The sequence below is a fragment of the Hemibagrus wyckioides genome, linkage group LG16 (genome assembly GCF_019097595.1).
Source record: "Hemibagrus wyckioides isolate EC202008001 linkage group LG16, SWU_Hwy_1.0, whole genome shotgun sequence".
NCBI lineage: Eukaryota > Metazoa > Chordata > Actinopteri > Siluriformes > Bagridae > Hemibagrus > Hemibagrus wyckioides.
In genome coordinates, this window is record NC_080725.1 from 206,273 (window position 1) to 227,286 (window position 21,014).

Genomic DNA, 21,014 nt, shown 5'->3' on the forward strand with positions numbered 1-21,014 from the left:
AGATAGAGATGATAGATGATATAGGATCACATAATAAATTATATATATATGTATGTGTGTGTGTGTGTGTGTGTATGTATGTATATATATATATATATGTGTGTGTATATATATATATGTATATATATATATGTATATGTGTATATATGTATATGTATATATATGTATGTTATGATTATTTGGATGGGTGAGCGAATACTTTTGGCAATATAGTGTGTGTATGTATGTGTATATATATATATATATATATATATATATATATATATATATATATATATATATATATATATATATATATATATATATATATATATATATATATATATATATATATATATATATATATATATATATATATATATATATATATATATATGAGAGAGAGAGAGAGAGAGAGCTAGCACTTGCTTCCTATGACACACACACACAGGATAATCAGCATCTGCCCTCTTCTGCATACCCTACTCCCAGACACCTAAGATTGGTCACACTGATTGGCAGGGGGCAGTTCTGTCATCTTGCCTATTCTACTGCATTTTCTCCTGTGCCACTCAGGAGCCTCTTTGCATTAAATTCTTAAAATATTTCTCTGGTGTGAATACAGAACTTGGGTTCACTAAAAAGAGTCTGTAAAAAGCTGGATATCTGTCATCATATACCAAGAAACTTTTCCATGTTGCCAATAAACAAGGGTTGATTGGTCAGTGTCTCATCTGGAATTCCTCCTGTTATATCTGTAGAGCTTGGTTCATGGGTATTTCTGGAGCTTAGAAATCGAGAACTCATCTCATCCTTGAGGTTGACATTATCTTAATAATCCAACTCCGGGAGCTGCAGGGGGATTTAGGTTTCACTGTGCTAATGCATTGACGTAATGGAGCCGACTCGGTGAATATGTATGTCAGCAAGACACTGCGGCTTTCACTTATCACAGAAGTTAAGAGCTTTCTCAAGAGTGTCCATTTGCTTTCTGAAAGGTCATACAGTTTATTTTTATTATGTCTGACAGTCTTTTGTTTATTATTGGAACTGAGTGTCATTGTGTGATTCTTCAGATTTTATTCAAACACAGTAAATGGAACTGGTTGTGTGTGTGTGTGTGTGTGTGTGTGTGTACGTGCGTGTGTGCATGCGCAGGGGGAACCCAGCGTCTCCCACGGACTATAGGAGTGTCCTTGGCTAAGGAACTGATCTTTGCTGCACGGGTGGTTGATGGTGCTGAGGCGAAGACTCTGGGGCTCGTTAACCACGCTGTGGAGCAAAACAAGAGCGGCGATGCAGCGTACCTGAGAGCTCTGGAGCTAGCCCGAGAGTTTAACCCACAGGTACAGCTCACCTTCTCTCCAGTTCTGGATGGACACAGTTTGTACACTGCACACTAAGGTCACAAAACAATATTTTTTTAATTTAAATTTTATCTTTTTGTTGACTTGTTGAACAATCTCCCAAATGTGTTAGAAAGCCTAATGAAAACTTAGACATTTACAGAGGAAAAATGAAACCCAAAATACATCATGTCAGATTATCACAAGCAACAGAATTCAAGTGAAAAACAAATAGAAATGTTTTAGGGGAAAAAAGGAAAGTGCGCACAACCATTACCTAATACTTTGAGAAAGCATCTTCTGCCTGAACGCAGCTTTCGGGCTTTCTGGGTAAAGAGTCTGCCAACTTCTTGATTTTGCGATTTTATTGCACTTTACCTTGCAAAAATTGTGAGGCAATCTCCTGTGCACAGCTTTCTACAAGTCATTCCGTGAGTTTAGGATAGGGTTTAGATTCGGGCGAACTTCTTCAAAATATTGATCCTCCATTCTCAAGCTATTCTTCTGTTGACTTGGATTTGTTTTTTGGGATGTTCTTATGCTAGGGTTAGCTTCACCTTCAGCTGTCTAACAGAGGGCTACATGTTTTGTACTGAAATAGATATTATTATTAGTTTTTTTTGGAGCTATCTTTGATGCAGTATAATGCTACAGTCCCACTGCCGTGGGTATATGGTGTTCTCTGAAGGATCATCTTTTAGGATTTTGACCATAAACCTCTACCTTGGTCTCATCAGACCATTCTGCCACATGGTTTGGGGTAATTGCATGTATGGTTTTACAGAATTTTGGATGATTTGAATGTTTTTAAGAGAGATTGATGTAGGGAGTTGCCAGTAGACTACTTGCCAGATATTCTTGCAGCTCCTTGATTGTTGTTGTAGGTGTCTTGGCAGCCTTCCTGGGAAGATTTTGTCTTGTTCCTTTGTCAATTTTGGAAGGACGTCCTGTTCTTTTAATGTCACTGTGGAGCTCCATTTTACTCCACATTTTGATCATGTCCTTCATGTTGTTCCATGGTTCAGGTAATGTTTTGGAGATTTTTTGTACCTGTGTACCCTTCTACCATTCAACAGTGAGAATCTGTACATGCTTTGTAAGCTCTCAGTCGATGATGGCTTTAGCAGTTCCACAAAACCAAAAAGATGTCAAGAAAACCCTACAGAAACAGCTACTCTTTATTTGGACTTCATTAGAATCACTTCATTGGTGAGACACATATGATGATATCCTGAATGACTGTTAGTTCTGAGCACAGTCACATGCCCCACTATAAAAAGGCGTACACACATTAGTTTCTGTTTGTTTTTCACATGATTTTCTTTGCTTGTTTTATCACATTAAAGATTGGAAAAGTTCTACAATAATTCATCTTGGCTTGACAAAAGTACAGACTTTTTATATTCACTGGATTTTGATTATGTGCATGAGGTTTACTGAGTACTGCCAGAGCTGCTGTTATAGAAAATAACAACAACTAGAAAACTTCTAACCAATCAGAATTCAACAGTTCAGTGGTCCAAAAGAACCAGGAGAAAAGAATATTTGAAAAGGTAAATGTTTTAGAACGAAGTTTAACGTAGGTTTGGCCATTCTGGTGTACAATGTTTGGTAACACTTCTCACTGCGTTAATGTCACAGCCAGAGCGAGGTGATGTGAATTAAATGGTCTGTAGGAGAAGCTTCATGCAATTTCTGATTACATGCTGTGCTCGTCCTTTTAGGGGCCGATTGCGGTCCGGATGGCCAAGCTGGCCATCAACCAGGGCATAGAGGTAAGAATATACAGATTGTAATATCATATTTTCATTTGTGAACTGGAAAATAAAATCCTAGTCATTTGTGTTCATTTCCTCCGAACCTCTAATGGATTAGACAAGTGGTGTATTAAGTATTTTTGGTCTTGATGAATGAAAAAGCCTCGTGCATAAGCTTTTAGTATTTATCAGACCAAGGTTGTCTTTGTTGTTGTTTTAAGAGAACTGAACTGGGGGATCATATGAATGTGGTGTTTCTTCAGTGGCAACCCAACTACTGGCTTCAGCTGCTACACTAGATGCCAGTGAGAGTCTGCTCCATGACACCACCTTGAACCCAGGGGCCGGTCTGTCAGCGCCATGCAGCCTTTAGGTCAAAGGAAGTCATTAATTAGGCTGATGCCCTGACAAGTGTTGTCATTTTTGTCATTTTTTACATAGCACCTACTTTTAAAACCCCAGTAGGGAATTTGGACAACTGGGTTTAAATACAGCAAATACTTTGGAAATGATGCAGCTGGTAATGCTTACGATGCTGTAGATTAGAGGTGCGGATTGGGATTTGGTGCCAAGCTGGACAGCATTATGGACTTTAATGCTTATTGAACATTAATTGTGTTATAAGGATCCAGAAGCTGCTTTCGATGCATTACGTCTCAGACGCTCAAATATCATCATTATTTATAGCCCTATATCCATGAGGGTCAGATTTTACAGCTCCTCCATTGTGAATTTACATTCCATGCATTATACAGAGGAGTTTTACTGAAATAATTCATCTTAAATGTTAGTGTTTACATATTCTGTACATGTACACGTGCATGGAGCAAGACCTGCTTGGGAAGAGATTTAGTGTTTTTAATATGGCATAAACAACTTTAGGAAATGCTGTTATAGGAAAATAATCAACAGTGTGTGTTATTTCTTTTACACTGCAGTCACTTGCCAACACTTGCATTTTTATTCATAATGAGATGGTAGAGTAGAGAGTACTGTATTAATTCTCGTGGAGATGTTTGTGAACAGGACGCAACAAATTAGCACAAATAAGAAAATATTAATATTTATAACTCACCACATTATTTACAGACTAAAGATTAACTGTACATTATACATTACAGGTATAAAATGTGTATGGTAAATATGTGAGATGCGCAGCTGTGGTAATGTGTATAAAAATGTACAGTAGTCGTAATTAACATCATAAATAAATAAAGTGGTTGTGTGTGTGTGAGAATATAAAGTGAAATATGGGGGGAAAAAATAATTCTACTTTGTTCCCCAGGATAGAAGAGATGAAAGAATCTGCAGATTAAAGAGTGTGTGTTTTATGTGTTGTGGATTGTCTGAGACACAAGTTCCAGTCCAGCTACAAACAGGCGTCCCATCACCAGCCTCTCGCTGGAATTTATTAAGACCAAAAAAATGCATTGGCTCACGTGACTGAGAAGATGATCTTCTTTCCTGAAGCCCTCCTTAGGTTAAAAACTCTGAGAATTAGTTTTGCCTGTGACTGTTACTAAGCACAGGAGACTAATACGATGTATTTGAGTAGTGTAATAATAAAAGGATTGCAGCTGGAAGTATGATCAGAGCCACTAGCCGTAATTACTCAACACATTTTGATCCATCAGCATCATGAGAGAGTGGGCTTTAGCATCGATCTGGCTCTGTGGAAGAAGCTGTCCTTAACTGTAAGGTTATTTGTCTGGTGTAGTTTGGGGCTGTGGAGATATTTCTGGGATATTTCAGTAAAATGCCAAGGTAACCTATAAAGGTCAGTCTCCTGTCCATCCCTATTGTCACCTGGTAGACTTTACTATAAAGCTTGCATTAGATATGAAAAGGAAATGTTCATGACATTTATTTTAAAGTTGTTTTTTGGGTAGAAATATCAGTGCTCATTATAGGAAGTGAAAGTCAGCGTCGTCACTGACACAGTAACCGCTACTGTTTCTATAGTGACTTACTGTTTTATGTAAAAACGCTAAAATATACTCTTATACAAACTCTTCATGTGTGCTGACGAGCAGAAGCTTGTTGTTATAAACGACAGTGACAATCCTAGCACCGTGTCTCTTTTTCGTGTTCTTCCACTGCGTTGCATTGCCACATGTATTACTGGTTTTTCGGCTTCAGCTTATTTACACTCTGTTTGTTTTTCGTCCCTCAGGTGGATTTAACGACAGGATTAGCGATTGAGGAGGCATGCTACGCTCAGGTATGACCTCCATTCAAACCACATGCTGTGAATATACAGAAAGTCAAAAGTCATTGGTTGGAATAGCAGTTTCATTTCACTGCAGTAAAATATAGCTCTATATATTTAGGTCACTTAGAAAAAACAAAACAAAAAAAACACAACCCTCAGTACATAGTCCAACTATTTAAATATTATGCAAACACGTGCAGTAATACTTTTTACTATTGATTAAGGACAGAATTTAAAAAGCTACACATATTATGCATTTTTCATGCACCGAATATTACATTAAAATTATCATTTATTTATTTATTTATTTATTTATTTATTTATTTATTTATTTTTTGGCTGCACTAAATTTTAAAAATCACAGACACCCTGAACCCCACCACCCACACCCCCTTTAGGAGAACCCTGACTTTTTCTACATTGATGTACCATCCTTTAGGTCATCCCAACAAAGGACAGACTCGAAGGCCTGGCAGCGTTTAAAGAGAAGAGACCCCCTCGCTTTAAGGGCGAGTAAATTGGGAGCAAATCCGATCCGCTGCCTTCCGAATTTCCTTTCACGGCTACTGACAGAAGTCACAGAGAAAGCACTAGCCTGCTGCCACGCGCCTGCCTGACCAGCTCTTGGCCCTCTGTCAGAAAAAGACCAGTGATCTCACTCACACGGACTTGAGGTTGATGGAGGGAGAGAAGGAGTGTCTGTCCATAACATGTTCCTCACATATGAATGAAACTGCATGGTGTGTCTCTCTGTCCTTCTTTTGTTCCTTACCGGTTACTCTTTTCTTTAGTTTTGTGTCGTGAAAATGTGTCCCTGTCTTTCCAAGGGTCTTTAAATGTTCAATCAAGTGTTTCAAAATTCAGGCCACCAATAAAACAGATATATAGTTGCTGTATAGCTGCTTAAAAGCCAGTGTCTAATATCAAATGCAACCATAGCCAATATCTAATGCAACAGATCCAGTGCATTAAACAAGCCTGCTCGCTTTTCCCTAAAGCATATGTTATGTATTATAAGCATATGATGTATATCTTAACACTGTCACTATTCCATAGTATCTGACTTGTGATTTTTTTTTGTAGGGAGAACAAATGCAATAAAACTCACAAAAATGATGAAATCCTGTATGTTTCTTCAGTATAAATCAAGCAAAAGTGCTTTTTTTTTCATTCCTGCAATCTTCATAATTACAGCTCACACTGATCGATGATTTAAGCAGAATATGGTTTAAAGCAGAATACAGTCTGATGCTGAGGACATTTTACTGCAGTCTGCTAGATACTCCAGACATTTTTTAGGGATTATTTTACAGTGTGGCAAGTAATCATCTTGAAAGTCTGCTCAACAGTGTGAAATGGGCTTTACATGACAGTCAGTAAGCTGAAGTCTTTTGCTATTTTTTTTACCTATGTCCTAGACCTATTGCATCATTCAGTCCAAGTCTGGAGCGAATAAAGCGAACAGTATGGTTCTTGAGTCATTAAATTGTGCCTTCTCTCTGGAAAGTCCTTCCCACACACAGTAAGAAAACCACACCTAAAGCACACAGCATTCCACTTTCAAAAAGCTTCGGCAAATCTGCAGTCTATTTCAGCCAGCCGGCCTGCCACAGGAAGTGGCTGAGCAGTTTAACATTAATACCACATTCCACAAATGCATGTCTTATTTGGTTTCGGGGCTCTGTTCACCTCTCGAAGAAAAAAGAGTTATGCAGTAGATGTTAAAGAAAAGGGATTAGTATGTATGCTAAGGGTCGGCCGCCAAGAAACATGGGCTTGCACTTGTCAGTTGACTGAGGACAGAGATGAAGAGAAAAAGAGAAAATCCCAGTCTGGTGCAAGAGCTGCTGTGTCAGCCAACAGGAACGCTGCCCTGGGGGTCATAGGGGGATGGACTTCTGCCTCCGCAGCATTCTGGGAATGATTAAACCAGTGATGTAATGCTTATCTAATAAACCTCAATAACAGGAAAAAAGGAATGACTGGCAAATTGTACCACGTTGGCTGGTTACTCATGGTCTTATCAGGCCTCTGGGACATCCTGCAGACATTGAGGTATAGTGAGTAACACCATATGTTGTGGTGTATCATATAAAATTCCATTATTAGTTTATTCACTTCATTCTGCACTGCTGTGTATGGTGGAATAGATCTGTGAAAGTGATTGTAATTTCATGGAGCTTTAGTTTAGCCCCAATTTTAGAAGTTTTATATAACTTCCATTCCCAGCCCACATGCCGGCTCTTCAACGGATTCCTCTTCCGGACGTTTTACACATAGCGTGTCCTCACTCGTCAGCTTGGGGTGTAACTGGCTGTTTCCCATCAGACTTACAGTCAGACGGATTGTTCTCCCTTGAAGTGGTCTGCTGCGCCACACCTGAAGAAACCTCTGGAATGCGGCAAATAGTCGCTGCAGTGCTGCTCGGGAGGAATGATAACAGGACTCATATCATTCACACCTCCTGAAATGGGCTTTAAGTGGGTTTCAAAAGTACCAGAGTGATTTACTCACTGTAATGCTTGGCTACGAGCTCTGAAGAGAGAAAACGCTGACTTTGTGTCTGCAGCCTGCGATCAATTCTTTTGTTGTGGTTTGTAGAGCTTATCTGGCCACGGTGTCCAAAAACCCTCTGTACTGTGTGGGTGTAGGGTACAGCTTTGGCTAGCTGGGACGTTAGTTTGAAATGGTTTTGGATCAGCACTGTCTGCCTGAATGCTGCCGAAACAGCAAAACATTCTACACAGCCAAGTATGTTTTTCTTGTGTGTGTGTGTGTGTGTGTCACACTTGGCCTGTTTGGGTGCCCTACTTTTTTCTCTCAAGGTAACTATGCTACGTGGGACTCAAATGTGCTGACCTGGTTCTCATAAACATTTAATATCTGGTTCACATGCATGATGAAGGTAACGTATTAAGTTCCCACTGTGAATAAAAATCCCTGTATTTCACAGACCCATGACCTATTATTTATTACTGCAAATATAAAGCGCTGCACATAAGTGTTTTCAGCCTTGCCCTATTTCAGCAGATAATATATTTATACCCGTAGTATATTTATTTGCCGATGTCTGCACCTCATTCAAGGCTTTGTTTAAAAAAAAACACACACACAAAACAAAAGGCTGGCTGCTGTGCACATGAGAATGAGACCACGTGAGAATGAGACCACGTGAGAATGAGACCACGTGAGAATGAGACCACGTGAGAATGAGACCACGTGAGAATGAGACCACGTGAGAATGAGACCACGTGAGAATGAGACCACGTGTCATGCGAATACACTGTTTAAAGACAAACACAGTGGACGTCAAGAACAGCAAAAGGCACCGTAAAGTATATTTCTCTGCCTTGTTAATAACAATAAGTGAAAAAGTAATGACCTGGTTACTGATGTCCAGATGAGTTTCTCAGTAAGATATTGACATGTTAAAGAACTTCCTCCTGCCCTTTCCTCTTACTTTCCTAAGAACGATTGACAAGTGCTGTAGTGTTCTGTATTTGTACAAGGCTGTGCCAGAAAAGGTCAACTTTTCATCGCTGTATTGCACCACAGACTTGCTTCAGACACACACACACACACACACACACACACACACACACACACACACATGCATACTTGAGCTCTGTTTAGTCTCCCTGCTGTGTTGAGTAAGAAACCCTTGGCCAGCTCTGTTGTTTGGACTGTTAAAACAATCGTGTGAGCGCATAAAACAATTCTCTCTGATGCCCCACACAGAGGTGGTGACTGTGTGTGTGTGTGTGTGTGTGTGTGTGTGCGTGTGCGGTTAGGCCTTTGGACTCTAACTCCAGCACCTCCTCCAACGCGCTGACCCAATACTTCACATTCCTTCCTGGAATAGAGAGGCCTATTAATACCACCCCTCTTCCAGGGCTTTAGAATTTATTTATTCACTTCTTTGTCTTCACATGAGTGCGTTTCTCATTACGCTTTCACAATCAAGTGTCTCATCGCCACAACACGGCATGACTTTGTGGCATTAAACATGTCTGTGTCAGTTTTCTTTCAGCTGCCTTCTTACTAGACTACACATACGCGTTATTCGGACACAGATTGGCGGCTTGATAGTTTTATTACTCTTCATGCGTTTGATCATTCGTGCCAAATAAATGACCAAATCAAAGTCCAGGAATATACATTCTCAGTGATAAGTACTACTTGTGTTGTCACAAGTTTGTGCTCATACACTCCATTCAGTGGACTTTATCTCCAGCTTATTCGTAAGGCACAGCATAGGATGGATTTGCATTTTAACAGACAACCCATTTTCCAGAGAAACCATTTGAATTCCCATTATGGCTGTATAAACTGAATAAATCGGTGAGTAGGGGTGTGTGTGTGTGTGTTGGGGGGGGGGGTATTACCAAACGTCTATGTGTTTATTATTTTTGGAACATTTGGTTTCTCTACATTCCTCTTTATAAAATCCTGCTTTTTAAATGGTAAATAGTAGGTGTACAGGAAGATACATAAACAGAAGTATCCCACAAATACAAGAATGCACATCTTTATATGGTTATATCTTGGTGGGGACCAAATTTTCCCGGTCAATCACAGTGAGGCTAGCCAATCATGGGCGTCTGTGAGCTGATATATGAGGAATATATGAGGAAAAGGACAGATCTTACTTTCCTCCAGTTGGGCCATGCTGTCCTGTGACGAAGCATGAGCAGCAGTTAGAACAGATGTGGTTGGTTGGATTTACGTGTCTTGGAGGAAACTGATTTTAGCTTTCACCATCTCTGGTGGTAACTGGTGTGTGTTTGGAGACCGTGGGTGGGAGGAAAGTGGCAATAAATTGAGGAGAAATGCGGAATGCGGCAAAGAATAAGAAGAAATTCATTTACAGTTTTTACGTGGCTCAGACCTTTGGTTGGTCCTTTGAGGAATTTTATTTATTTATTCATTTTATGTTAAAAATGTGGCAAAATGTTTCCTGTTAGTTACTGAGGTTAAGGTTAGAGGAAGTCAGTGGAAGGTACTTACAAGAATAGTAAAACTGTGTGTGTGTGTGTGTGTGTGTTTTACATGACTTCTCAATCTCTCCAGCCATCAACATACCTTTTATGGTGTAACCGACCCCCAGCTGCATCAGACAGCACAACTTTGCGTCATATGCTTATAACTTTAATGTGCTCCTCATCTGTTCTTGCGGCTTCAAATGCATTCCAGACTCGCAAACGAATGGCGACTCAAACTCCGGGTGTTCCACCAATACTGCGTTCTTTTTTCCAGTGTTTGTGGTGGAGCCGGTGTTATATTATGACCTGCAATGTTTGGAATTAGTCTGTCATACATTTTATACCCTATCTCCTCTAGTTGTTTTCTGCTTCTCCTAAGCAGTTGTACATTCTGAATATGTCCAAATAAGATCTACTGTATATCAGATACATTTGAGGAGTATGTATATGAATAGGTTGTTTCCGTATATGACTGGAATTAAAGATGTTGCTTTATTATTATAACGTCACAGTAAGCACAGGAAATCTGAACGGATGGAGAGTTAATGCATGATCACATTCCTCAGTGTTAGTCTGATATTCCTGTCCCCCACAACGACAGCTCTCTCTGTCTTTCTCTTTCACATGTGCTCTATTCCTGGCCTCACCCTATGTCTAAAAATAGAAGCTTTCAAAACAGTCACTTAGAAACATGTGCCGTCAGCTCCTGCAGGAGCATGTGTGTGTGTGTGTGTGTGTGTGTGTGTGTGTGTGTGTATACCAGGAGATGTGGGGAAGGCTGAATCTTTCCACTGTTGAGAAATTGGACCCATGTGATTTTTAAGAAAAGCTTTTAACTGGAAGTGTTGTGATAACGTGTGTGTGTGTGTTTGTATGTGCGTGTGTGTGTGTGTGTGCGTGTGTGTGTGCGCGTGTGTGTGTGTGTGTGCGTGTGTGTGTGTGTGTGTGTGTGTGTGTGTGTGGGTGTGTGCGTGCGTGTGTGTGTGTGTGTGCGCGTGTGTGTGTGCACACGTGTGTATGGGATTGGGTGAAGTTGAGGTAACATTTCTTGGAGGATTTTGTGTTTTTAAAGTCTTTCTGTGTTTTGTGAGCTTATTTCTGTGGCACAGTAGATGATTTAGCCTTGGATTTGACCAGCAGTAATAAAAGCACTATGGCTTTGTTACTAAAAACAAAAACATTTTCTTTTCCATCACTAACTAATCTCATGATTTATTTTGTGTGAGTCTGTGAAAAGATTTTTGTGTGTGTGTTCGTCATTCAAACACAACCATGATGTTTACTGTACACACGTGGGTGTCGTATTTTGAGCAGAGGTCATTGTACAGCATGCGGTTCAGAGAAACCGAGGAATGGCCACAATGCTCACAGTTAGCTCAGATATCTGATAGTGTCTGCTCTTCTGTCTGTGTCAGCATTGCAACATGCTGACCGTAGCATGGCTCTCTCTAACATAGTTGAGGCTGACGCATGAAAGAGTATGAAATCTACTGACCTGTAGAGTCAGCATACAATAGCATAGGTTCTTGGCTTCGTGCAAAAACTACATCCTTGCATACTACCTAGTCTGTTGCAATACAAAGATACGTGGTCAGTAGTCCGTTTCATCCACAGGGTGAGCCACATGGAAGGATACTGTAGCTGCAACCGGTGACATAAGCTCTGCCACCACGACTGTCACCACAGCCTGACGAAATAATATCCAGCATCATTGTGGTGTTTCAGGTATTTTGACTAAACCCTCTTTAGTATAAATTAAGCGTTTGTCCATTTATTTTGCATCAGAGAACAGATATCACATATTCTACAAAATGCAACATCATTGTTAAGTTGTCTTTATTTGTCATATATACATTACTGCACAGTGAAATTCTTCATCCCTGGAGGTTGGGGTCAGACAGGGTCAGCCATGATGGTGTCCCAGGAGCAGGGTGGGTTGGGGGCCTTGCTCAAGGGCCCAACAGTGGCAGCTTGGTGGTGCTGGGGCTTGAACCCTGATCTTCCGGTCAATGACCCAGAGCCTTAACTACTTGAGGTACCACCGGCCCCCCAGAAATTTGCTGTGCATTGTGGTTTTCCTTCCATTCTCCTCTCTCCATCTGGACTTCACCATTCCCTTTCATATCTGTGTGTATAAAATTATACAAGGGCCTGGGATTCAATAATAAGCAGTAGCCCTACTATAAGACTGTGAGATTTATGTAATATATTATAATCACGTTTTTAAATCTGATATAATGACCTTTGAGTCATTGGCACATGTGTAATGGCTACTGTCTGCTGAGATTCTGTATTCTCTCGGACAGACTACACAAAATTACCCTTAAGTGTGAATTGTGTGTGTGTGTGTGTGTGTGTGTGTGTGTGTGTGTGTGTGGGTGGGTGTGTGATGTGACTGGTGTCTCATCCAGGGTGTATTCTCGTGTCACCCCCAGTGTTCCTGGGCTCGGCCCCGGATCCACAGCCACTCTGAGCAGGATAAAGCAGCAACTGAAGATGAATCATTCTGCATTCACTGCTTTTAGAATTTACAATATTAATACTCCAAAAGTATTGGACTGGCATCATTGGTTTGTAGATCAAAAATGACTATGAGACAACAGATCATTTCAGCTTTAATCTTAATTTACATGGAGATATGTTAAACAACCTTTGTTTGGCACCTTTCGTTTAGACCCACCAATTTTTCAAGTGATCAAAAATAATGGAACACATGACTGACAGGTGTTTCTTGATGCCCAGGTGTGTTTTGTTAGATTAATCAGTTAAATAATTACCCACTCTGAATGTCTGCCCTGGGTTTCACCTGTGAAGAATGTATTTGTGGTTAAAAAGTGATAAACTAATATGAATTCCAGAGTGCAGTCTGTGGGAGAAAAGTAAGCGATTTTAAAGCTTTAAAACGAGAGTAAAGCATCCAGAGCAATTGCACAAGTGCTGAGAATAGACAGAACAGCAATTTGGAATTTCCCAAAAATGAAAGAGACCACTGGTATGCTAACAACCAGACACTGAACAGATAGGCAAAAGAAAACACAAGCAGTTACAAGCATTGTGAGAACTGTGAAGAAAACCCAAAACAACAGTCAATGACATCATCAACTGCCTCCACAGGGCAGGGGCTGAAAGTGTTATAATCCACAGTCATAAGAAGACTTTGAGAGCAGAAATATAGAAGCCATGTCACAAGATGCAGACCATCTCATCAGAAATAATAACCAGATGATCCACGATAGTTCTGGATCCAAGATTAACTTCTACCAAAATGATGGAAAGGCCAAAGTGTAAAGAAAGAATGAACGTGTATTGGAGAGATATTTTACCAGAAGTGATTTATTCTCTTGTTTTAACCAATAAAAAAACAGCCATGTTTTCTTCAAAAACACATACTGACCATATAATATGTTATACGGCAAATCCTCACACCCCTGAAAACATACTTAGTGAATCTGATGAGCTAAAAATAACGATGCTGTACAAGATGCCTTGGTCAGTCCATGTTGGTTTACCTTCACGTGTGAGGATTTAGGTGAAGATGAGTTGCTCGGCAACTGTGTGCACGAGTGAGGAGTGGGAGTGCACACTAACTAGGCGGAATGACGCAAAACGGCATTATTTGTCGCCGGCCAATTCTAAATGACAGCTGCACTACAAATCCTCTAATGTATCCTCTCATCCCTCACAAAGCTGAGTGCTCCCGATCAACGGCAGAGAAAATGGGGTGTCACGGTAATGCTAGCTCCATCGAGGGACAGTGTGTCACAAAGACAAAAGCAAAGGAAAAAGGCAACAAAACCTACTGGACCTTTAGAAAACATTGTACCGTACAACAAACAATGAAAGACTTGATCCTTCTGAAAAAATTTTGAAACTAGCAGAACCTACAGATAAATAGCTGATAAACAGCTAAATACAGAGCAGTCACATGTTTATATCACACAAAAAAAAATGGTCCCATTAGCAGTGGACCAAGCGACCACAACTCAGTGACTGTAGAGAAAAGTCAAATTAGTGACTACAAAACAGCACAAATACCCAAGCATGCCACTTTCCCTCCTTGATTCCTGAAAGTAATAAACTTGTTTACTTTGATCATTGACTGATATACACTGCTACACTGCATCTTCATGGCTCGACTCTGATGTGTGGCAGAAAATACTCAAGGTTGCCAGATGTAAGTGACAAAAATGAACACAAAGTTCAATTAAACCAGTGCAATTAAAAAAACAACTGACTTTCTAAAATCATATATTAAACCAAATGACTATGATGGCCATATAAATAGTACAACAAAGCAGCATCATATTACACTTTAAATAAAACAGAACTGAATACAGTATCAGCAAGACGATGTACACTGATCAGGTATAACACTGTGAGCAGTGCCCGGTGAAGTGAATAAGACTGAGTATCTCCTCATCATGGCACCTGTTAGTGGGTGGGATATATTAGGCAGCAAGTCAACATTTTGTCCTCAAAGTTGATGTTAGAAGCAGGAAAAATGGACAAGTGTAAGGATTTGAGCTTTGAGTTTGATGAAGGACCAAATTGTGATGGCTAGACCACTGGATCAGAACATCTCCAAAACTGCAGCTCTTGTGGGGTGTTCCCGGTCTGCAGTGGTCAGTATCTATCAAAAGTGGTCCAAGGAAGGAACAGTGGTGAACCGGAGACAGGGTCATTGGCGGTCAAGGCTCACTGATGCACGTGGGGAGTGAAGGCTGGCCCGTGTGATCCGATCCAACAGACGAGCTACTGTTGCTCAAATTGCTGAAGAAGTTAATGCTGGTTCTGATAGAAAGGGGTCAGAATACACAGTGCAGGACGGGTCAGGGCTGTTTTAGCAGCAAAAAGGGGACCAACACAATATTAGTCATAATGTTATGGCTGATCAGTGTATAGCCAAACAATTCCTCATTTACTCTAATACTCTAATTATTTCCACACTTCTCAGAATGGATTCCACCAGAATTTGGAACATAGCTGTGGGGATTTGTCCATTCTGCCACAAGAGCAGCGTTATAGTGTGCAGTGTTTTGCAGTGATTTGGCAAACCAAATCTTCATCGAGCTCACACTGTGTGTGTGTGTGTGTGTGTGTTATAGACATTTACTGTTTGGATTAAAAAAACAAACAGAAAAACTCCAATTCACCTATTTGCCTTGCAAAGTGCCGGTATCTAAAGTATGCAAAATGTTTACCTCTAATCCGAGTATAAAATTCATTCTGCAGCAGTGGGAAAAGTCATTTTCAAGTCAAACAGTACATCTTCATATAAGTCCATTAAGTAAAATTCACAAGAAAATTTAGAAATTTTAGAAATAAAATTCAGTCAAATTCAGTAGTTTATTGGAGAGGGCGTATAAAAGAAGGGGAAAAAAACGATACAAAAGTGAGTTTCCATGCAGTGGACACACCTAGGGTACTTTAGCAGATTCATGCAATTTCAAGTGTCACCATAGCAACAAGTGAAGATGATCCAGGCCACCTCGCATACCTGACAATCCGCCATGTTCACTTGTTGCTATGGTAAATACTTTAATGAGAACATTTCCAAAAGCAGGTTTATTAAGCTCAGTGTTTTCACTCGACAGCAGCGCAGTGATCAATCACAGTGTTCTGGGGCATGGAGGCACTTCCTTGGGAGGATTATTAACATACCCAAAACACCCCCCCCCCCACCCCCCACATACAAACACATTAAGGCTAACTCTTCTTAAATGACGCTGTACATAGAGCACATAGATCAGGGGTTCCCTAATTTTTTGCAAACTGAAGCCCTTAATTTTTTAACCTATATGATACTTTAACCAGACTAATATTTTAAATGTTTCTTTTTAATGACTAATATTACTATTCAGTTTGTGAAATATTTTCATCTGTACTATATTTATACCTGTATTGTTCCAATTTGTATTAGATATAAAGAAATATTTGGACACATAGCTTTAATTTGAAGGTATTTACATTCCAATCAGATGAAGAGTTTAGGAATTTCAGCACCTTTTATTTGTGGTTCCCTCTTCTCAAGAGACCAAAAGTAATTGGACATCTGGCTGCTCAGCTGTTCCATTTCCATGTGTGTTTTTTTCCCTCATTATATCACTTACAACATTTTATTTCAGCCCTGCATTTGCATTTGGAGTCTGTTACTAGCCACTCTCAATATGCAGACCAACACACTATCACTGCCTGAGCATTAGAGCTTTACATAACCTTTACAGCTTAACAGAAAAATATACATTTTAGATATATATTTTAACTTATCTTTAATGAGCAAGCCAGAGGCTATAGTGGCTCCCTGAGACGATATTAGAAAGGAATCTCCAGAGGAACCTGACTGAAAAGGGAACCTCATCCTCAACTGGCTGACACCAGATAGTGCAATTATAAATAATTTCCCTTTTATAACTGAACTATATGGTCAAAACCCTTTTTAGTAATAACATGAAGTCTATTTTGTTATCAGCTGTTTAGTGATGGAGACTTGAGTGCAAAACTCTAGTAGTTACAGTCTAAAGCCATCTCTACAGTAAGTGGTATCTTAGCAGCGCATTAAAAAAAACTGTTTGTTAAGTAAGAAAAGAAAACAATTTTTTCTTCATATGATGAAGACATTAATGTAAAATTTTTTGGAATGAGTCTCCAGTGTCAGCATTTCGTATCAGTCCGCAAGGAAGACATTCATGATTTCTGATTTCTTTGTGACATGCTGCATATGTGTGTGTGTGTGTGTGTGTGTGTGTGTGTTTTGTCCTGCACTGAGAGAGAAAAAAATGGCAAGGCTTTTGAAGAAAAGACAAGCTGCATAATATAATTAAAAACAAGAAGTAACTTTGAGGAAGTTTCTCAACATTACATGTAGCTACAAATACCTAAAAAAAATTATAAAATAATGTCATTCTTTAATTAAGGAATCATTAGTGAACTGCTGTGCTGTAATAGAAATAATTTTGGGATGTGCTGTTATGGGAAAATAATCAACTTTTGGATACTCTGAAGGCTGCTTCACACACAACATTGTTGGTTGTTTGTCTACAGCAGCACATCCTGTCAGGTTTTATTTCTCACGGTGCTCTGTATGATCGCTGTGGAGCTTTCTGGAATCTCTTTCAGTGTCCAGGAGTGAAATATACAGCAGATCTGTGTAACTGAAACCTTCATTATTTGGCAGATATCTGCTCTGGAATTCATTATATAATGTCCACATAGTGTATTGCACAGTTACATAAAAAAATATTTCGCTGTTAGCTTCTAATAATCAAAATTCAAGAGCGTGTTTTCATACTCAACATTTTCCTGCAATGTTCAGCAGAGTGCACAGAGCAGGAGGTGAGAGAGCTGGACAGAACTAAAGCACTGCTGCATCACTCTTCTTAAGTAGAGATGAAGCAAGGGGAAAAGTCCCACTTGCAAAGGGAAAATAGTAATTTAAAGTAATTTTAGTGCAATTAAAAGATCACATATTGATTATAAATATTAAAATTCAGTTCATTCTTATTTTAATCCCCAGTAGGGATTATTTTATTATTTATTTATTTCAGATCCATCAGTCCCTTTATTAAAGTTCCTGTTCAAGATCCTAACTACAATCTGCAAATTCTTATCAGTGGATCTGCAGATATGTGTAGTTTATGTAGTTTGGCAGAAAGATAAACACAGCTGTTCCTTACATCATTTATTTGTATCACGTGAAGAGAACCATCGATCTACCCACAAGTCCAGTTATGATCTAGCCTGAGCCATGACATTTCAGCTGTTTGTCTAACGTTAAAGCTTACTAACAAGATAAATCATTTCACTCCTTCATCACAAAAGTCAATATAATTGACTTCACAGTCGTCCCAGCATCTTCTGACTCTTAACACTGACATGAGACCAGGAAGCAGAAATCTTCTCTTATTTACACACCTATTGTGCTCCAATTGCTAAAGACTTCTATTATTAACTTCATCTCATTAAACACTGCAGATATACGCAGAGCTTCGTATGATGGTCCCTGACTGTCACGTGATATGTTTTTTATGTGAACATGATTTAAGGTGATTTTACCTGTTTATTTTTTAGTCATAGCCCCATTGTTGTTTTCAAATGTCACATTCAGTTGGCATATCAATAATCAAAGGTTCATTACATCCATTTTCTCAGAAAAGCTGACGTCAAGCCGAGCACACAGTGAGTCACCTGGTAAAAGCTAGAACCGTCATTTAAGCTGTGTTCAGCTATAGATATGAAGAAGTAGATACCTCACCAAGTTAGCATGACGCGTTTCCAACATGATTCTCTTCATGAACAATGTTGTAGAAAGATTTAAGGAGAGTAACCTTTTCCCCATAGATGTTGGGGCTGTGTTCATGGTAAGTGCCACGTGGAACATGGAATCACTGGACCATGGAGAACGCTGTGAAAATGTATGTTCTGTGTAACACAGCAGCTACATGCTAAAAACATTAAATCTGTTCACATTTAATAAACAACAGCATACAACAAGCAAGAGTGCAGATATACTGAACACTGACATGGCTGTAATTTAGCTGTAGATTACTCACACCCTTGTGATATTCAGTATAAATACACTGTGTGATGTTGCATTTATACAACAGTTCTCTAAACAACAAATGAATATTAAGTGATATTTCTGACACAATGTACAAACTTTCAGACTTTAGCAGCAGGATCAGCAGGTAATTGAATGCCGTTGTGTTTGATATAGAAAACCATTAACCAGGGTGAAAATAGACGATTAAAAAAAACCCGTTTTGAATTGAATTGAATGCCGTTGTGTTTGATATAGAAAACCATTAACCAGGGTGAAAATAGACGATTAAAAAAAACCCTCAGAAATTCATTTCAAAATAAGTCGACAAAATTTAGTTTAATATTCAGAAATAATATTATCAACTATGGTAGGGTTTTCCTTTCATTTGTCTCAGCATAAAACTTCACAATAATATTAGGTAACAGACTGCAGAGTGACCTCTGTGTGTGTGTGTGTGTGTGTGTGTGTGTGTGTGTGTGTGTTGAACCCCTTGCCCTCAGGCTGTAGCAGTACACACAGCCGTGACTCATGGGACACGTGAACGGGGGCTATGTGATGGCCTTGGTCAGGCTGCACTACACTCTCGGTTCTCAGAAAGCGGCCTGCGGTCACCAATACATTCCAGATGCATTTAGTACAGCACTGTGGTGACATTCATCAGGACACTAACCCAGATCACCACGAGCAGCTGCAGAGCTACAGTCAAGTGGAACCTTTACACCTGAGCACAGGGCGTGGAGGAACTTAAATAGTGCAACACACGCCTTTCTCCAACAGCTTATAAATGAGAACAGTGTGTGTGTGTGTGTGTGTGTGTGTGTGTGTTGTTTTTTGTGCTATGTATATATTCATTTTGGGATTTAATTACAGCATACCGGAGGGGGCTTTTTTAAGGAGGTGGTTATAAGAGAACAGTAGATTGTGTCTGCCATGTTGGAAAGGCCAACTTCAGTCATCAGGAACAGTGTAGATGTACAATGCCGAAAATCAGTTAAAGCCCATTAGGTTTAAGTGACCTTGAGGTCAGGGTCCTGCATGTCCCCGTGTCACAGATGATAAACATACATGTCATGGAGAATTTTCTGACTGGTATCTGTTGGAAACTTTTACACCTGTACTTGATATATTTTGTAAAATGTAATATATTTTTCCGTCTTTCATCACAAAGCTAGAGTCTTGTATTAAAGCATAAAAAACGTAGTGTCATATGGTCATGTTCTGTCTATTTCTATCTGAATTAGTCTAATTATTATACAGTCCACTATTACAGTAATATTATATTTGCAAATTAATTCAATTGTCTGTAGAATTCAGATGTATTGGATTGCCAGATCAGCAGCTGATGATTATATTTATATTTCTGTTGTATATCTTGTTATTAAAATGTTATTATTATTAAAAGTTGCTACTGAGTGTTAAATGCCTGACAGTGTTTGATAGAATTAACACAAATTAGTTTATATTGAACTGTGATACACAAAAATACACAACACAACAATAAACAGTATTTAATGTACAGTGTTTTAGAAATTTTAGAGACTGATGTTGATGCTCATTTTCTTCTGTGTTTCTTTTTGTGTTATGCTGTTACTGCAAGATATATATCTGACATGTTTTTATTTTATTTTTACTAGTGTTTTGTTTTTGCTTTTGTTTTGTTTTTCCTTTAAACCTTTCATATAGAATTTTAGAAATGATTGGGGATTAATGTGAAAGCTATTTTTTATTTTAAGATTCCCTAAACCTTCTTGTTTTTTTTATTGTATTAAAAAACACAAAGATAATATCTTAGTATTTAGTGAATATAATTAATTCACAGTGTTCATAAAATATTAGAAAATGTTATGTGGCTGAATTTGGAGAAGATTTGGACACGTTTTCTTGTAAATCCAGACAGACAGACAGACAGACAGACAGACAGACAGACAGACAGACAGACAGATAGATAGATAGATAGATAGATAGATAGATAGATAGATAGATAGATAGATAGATAGATAGATAGATAAAAAATCAAACACAGCATGAGGAAATGTGGTAAACCTGTCTCAAAAAATATAAAAATAAAGATAAAAATATAAAATTAAATAAAATCAAAAATATTTGTAAATTTAAAAAAGGCTGTATATAACAAATGTTTCTTTCAGAATATGAAAAACCTATTTATTATAATATATTTTTTCTCTCATAGTAATTTTG

General features: G+C 38.9%; 1 protein-coding gene and 1 long non-coding RNA gene across 4 annotated transcripts in view; both read left to right on the forward strand.

Annotated features, from left to right (window-relative positions):
- The window catches only part of auh (AU RNA binding protein/enoyl-CoA hydratase), a 31,652-nt gene extending 25,237 nt beyond the window's left edge, over positions 1-6,415 (forward strand). For all 3 annotated transcript variants that reach the window (XM_058412182.1, XM_058412181.1, XM_058412179.1), the window contains 4 exons: positions 1,138-1,325; positions 3,050-3,100; positions 5,256-5,303; positions 5,734-6,415. In XM_058412182.1, coding sequence (XP_058268165.1) covers positions 1,138-1,325; positions 3,050-3,100; positions 5,256-5,303; positions 5,734-5,811 — 365 coding nt within the window. In that variant the 3' untranslated portion in view covers positions 5,812-6,415. The remainder of the gene's footprint in view (positions 1-1,137; positions 1,326-3,049; positions 3,101-5,255; positions 5,304-5,733) is intronic.
- Positions 6,416-8,576: 2,161 nt separating this feature from the next.
- Positions 8,577-20,548, forward strand: LOC131367014 (uncharacterized). Its single transcript, XR_009206875.1, has 3 exons — positions 8,577-9,635; positions 11,891-12,001; positions 12,142-20,548. It is a non-coding gene; the product is annotated as an uncharacterized LOC131367014 (long non-coding RNA).
- The last annotated feature ends 466 nt before the right edge of the window (positions 20,549-21,014 follow it).